This window comes from Manacus vitellinus, unplaced genomic scaffold (genome assembly GCF_001715985.3).
Source record: "Manacus vitellinus isolate BGI_N305 unplaced genomic scaffold, ASM171598v3 scaffold_75_pilon, whole genome shotgun sequence".
Lineage (NCBI taxonomy): Eukaryota > Metazoa > Chordata > Aves > Passeriformes > Pipridae > Manacus > Manacus vitellinus.
This window is the reverse complement of record NW_021940789.1, coordinates 684,356-686,359: the sequence shown is the minus strand read 5'-3', so window position 1 is coordinate 686,359 and position 2,004 is coordinate 684,356. Positions and strand designations below refer to the sequence as shown.

At 62.0% G+C, this 2,004-nt stretch overlaps 1 protein-coding gene across 1 annotated transcript in view; it reads right to left on the bottom strand.

The window, feature by feature from the left end:
• Positions 1-461: 461 nt before the first annotated feature.
• SERINC2 (serine incorporator 2) overlaps positions 462-2,004 on the bottom strand; it is a 6,797-nt gene continuing 5,254 nt past the window's right edge. The window contains exons 7-8 of the mRNA XM_029964596.1: positions 1,556-1,765; positions 462-1,183 (exon numbers count right to left, since the gene is read on the bottom strand). Of these exons, the coding sequence (XP_029820456.1) occupies positions 1,045-1,183; positions 1,556-1,765 (349 nt within the window). The 3' untranslated portion in view covers positions 462-1,044. The remainder of the gene's footprint in view (positions 1,184-1,555; positions 1,766-2,004) is intronic.

Sequence of the window (2,004 nt, the reverse complement as noted above, 5' to 3'; positions counted from 1 at the left end):
GGGGATGTGCTGCAGAGCACCAGGATGGCATCCCAGTGCAGGGAACCCCTGCTACAGTAAGAACCCCTGTGCCCCTGGGCATGCTCTGCACCCCACGCTGTGTGTAACCCACCCTCTGCACCACACCTTGCACTCCCCTCTTTGCTCACCACCACCCCCTGCCCTGCCAGCCACAGGCCCACCTCCAGCAGCAGCTCTTGGGGTGCCACAGCCTGACAGTGGGGTCCAGGGCTCCAAGTGTTCATGCCCCAAAGTGATGCCATCCCCACCTGCACCTCCTGGCAGCCAGTTGTGCCCCCAGCTGTGCCCCCACCCCAGCATTAGGGCTGTTTAGTACTTCCTCTGCCTCCCACACACTCAGCACACGCTCCAAGGAAGATCCAAGGACAAATCCACCAGGTTTATTGCAAACAAGACTTTGTTGACAAGGTGAGGTGCTGGGGCCAGGCCAGCACAGCCTGCAGGAACCCCAACTTGCCCTCTAGCAAGGACCAGGGGGGGGTTGTTCTCCCATGGGGACAGCCAGGCAGGAGAGCCCCTGAGGAGCTGGGGCCACCCCCGAGGCTGGGGGATGCAGAGGGATGTCTGCCTCCAGCCACAAATCTCAGCAATTCCGTTTTCCTCTAGGCAGTCTGGGGACATAACAGTGGCCAGGTCCTGGGTCCTGGTCCCCAGCACCCCCAAAAGGCACCATGGGCCCAGGACAGCAAGTGAGACAACAGCAGCTGGTGAGAACCAAACCCTCAAGAGGCAAGGCACTGGTCTCTGCTGGGAGAAGAGGGTTTGGAGGCACCACCAAAGGCACTGGACAAACATGGGCATGAAGGGAGCTTCAAAAACACCCTCAGGTCTCTCTCAGCCCTTGATTTCTCTGCTTGGCACTTCATCCCTTTCAAATTAAAACAAAAGACCTGCAAGAAGGCACAACCCAGCACAGCAGCTCCCACATGCAGAACTGGGGCTAAGGCAGAGCTGGGGCTGTCCCTGGCCCTGAGGGACAAGGCCACCACAGTCCTGACTGGCAACAGGATGCCCGGGGCCACCTCAGCTGAAGTCCCGGTCCGGCAGCACCAGTGGAGCCACCAAAGTCCAGAGGTAGAGCAGGAGCCCAGCCCAGCTGGAGCAGATCTTCACCCACACGGCCGTCCAGGGGCTGCTCAGCACCTGCAGGCTCTCGTCTGGCCTGGAACAGTAAACAGGGGGGTGGCACCATCACTGTGGTATCCACAGAGAGGGACAGGAACTGTGAGCACCCATGGGTGCCATGCAAGGAACACAGAGGAGCCCCGTGGCTGCAGCTCCCCCGGGGATGTGACCCCCCTGCTGCACTCACAGCACCCAGGGGCCGGGTCCCCGCTCCTGAGGGATCCCAGGCTGCAGCAGAGGGTGCTGGCGAGCCCTGGCACAACCCTATGCTACCCAAACATGATTAGGGAGCACCTTCAGCAGCCTCACACGCAGATGCACCTCAGCAAACAGCTCTGCCCGAGAGCAGGGCAAACCGCAGGAGGACGGGATATAAAGGCAGGGAGACGGCCCTGGGAGCTCTGCCCACCTGTACCAGTTGGTGAGGGTCATCATGATGTAAAGGGAGGCGAGGAGGAGGCAGAGGTGGAAGAAGGTGTAGTTGTAGGAGACGCCGTCCTGCTCGTTGTCGTAGGCGCGGTGCGGCCCCGGCTCTGCCGCCTCCCCCGGGCCCGGCCCAGACCCGCCCTCCTCCGTCAGCATCAGCTTGTTCACCTGAGGGTGGTCCGAGGAGCGGAGGCTGCAGGGAGAGGGGCAGGGGTTCAGCACCTCCTGCTCAGTGCCCCCACGGCTGGGGTGTCACGGAGTCACAGGATCTGCTGGGCTGGAAGGGACCCCCAAGGATCCTGGAGCCCTGCACAGTTAGATATCCTCATATCTAACCCCAAGAGTCACCCCCTGTGCCCCAGAGGATCAGCCAAACCCTCCTGCAGCTCTGGCAGCCTTGGGGCTGTGCCCACTGCCCTGGGGAGCCTGGGC